The following is an 808-nucleotide window of genomic DNA, read 5'->3' as shown; positions in this document are numbered from 1 at the left end:
GGAAGGCACTGACGTGCTCTATGGGTTCTACTGCCCCTCTTTAACCCAGCAGCCCCCAAGCACCAAGGACTGAGAGCCCCAGACCCTGCTCTGCAGCTCAGCACCCACCTCATGTGGAGATGACACAGAGAGGAAGGCGTTGACGTGCTCTATGGGTTCTACTGCCCCTGTTTCACCCAGCAGCCCCCAAGCACCAAGGACTGAGAGCTGCGGACCCCGCTCTGCAGCCCAGCACCCACCTCACGTGGAGACCTTCACCTTGTCTGCACACAGCAGGAAGGCGTTGACGTGCTCGCTGCACTTCACCACTGCCGCCTGGTTCTCCCGCAGGCACTGCTCGAAGGCAGCGAAGGGCTCGGCGCAGTCCTGCCGGATGCGCTGCACGATGGGGCTGCGGGCGGCAGGGGGGGGTCCTGAGCTCCGCGGAGCCCGGAGCAAGCGGGGCTCCCCCCCGGCCCAAACCCGGCCCCGTGCCCGCACTCACTGCCCGGCGGCGCAGCGGGACATGCTCAGGCGGAGCCGGTGACAGTCGCGCTGCCAGGAGGCCGGGCTGGCGGCCACGCACCGCCCGTACTGCTCCAGCTCCGAGCGGCAGTAGCGAGCCGTGATCTCCAGGGCCGCCTCCCTGCGGGGACGCGGAGCCGTGACGGCGGGGACAGCGGGACAGGCCCCGCTCCGGACCCGCCTCCAGGCTCCAGGCCCCAGGCCAGGCCCAAACAGGGCCCCGAGCACAGCCCGAGCCCCGGCTCCAGGCCCAGACCCGGCCCAAAGAAGGCCCCGGTCCCGGCCCCAGACCCGGCCCAAACAG

General features: G+C 70.3%; 1 protein-coding gene across 1 annotated transcript; it reads right to left on the bottom strand.

Annotated features, from left to right (window-relative positions):
- Positions 1-218: 218 nt before the first annotated feature.
- LOC130594538 (coiled-coil-helix-coiled-coil-helix domain-containing protein 5-like) lies at positions 219-692 on the bottom strand (the record flags this gene model as incomplete). Its single annotated transcript, XM_057400496.1, has 2 exons — positions 219-391; positions 485-692. Coding segments are annotated over 2 exons (359 nt in total), but the record flags the coding sequence as incomplete, so codon positions are not given.
- Positions 693-808: the final 116 nt, after the last annotated feature.

This window comes from Pezoporus wallicus, unplaced genomic scaffold (genome assembly GCF_028554395.1).
Source record: "Pezoporus wallicus isolate ANWC-B61680 ecotype Strahan unplaced genomic scaffold, APGP_CSIRO_Pwel_v1 contig_10557, whole genome shotgun sequence".
NCBI classification, from domain to species: Eukaryota; Metazoa; Chordata; class Aves; order Psittaciformes; family Psittacidae; genus Pezoporus; species Pezoporus wallicus.
Note: the sequence above shows the minus strand (reverse complement) of the source record. Positions and strands in the feature narration are given on the sequence as shown.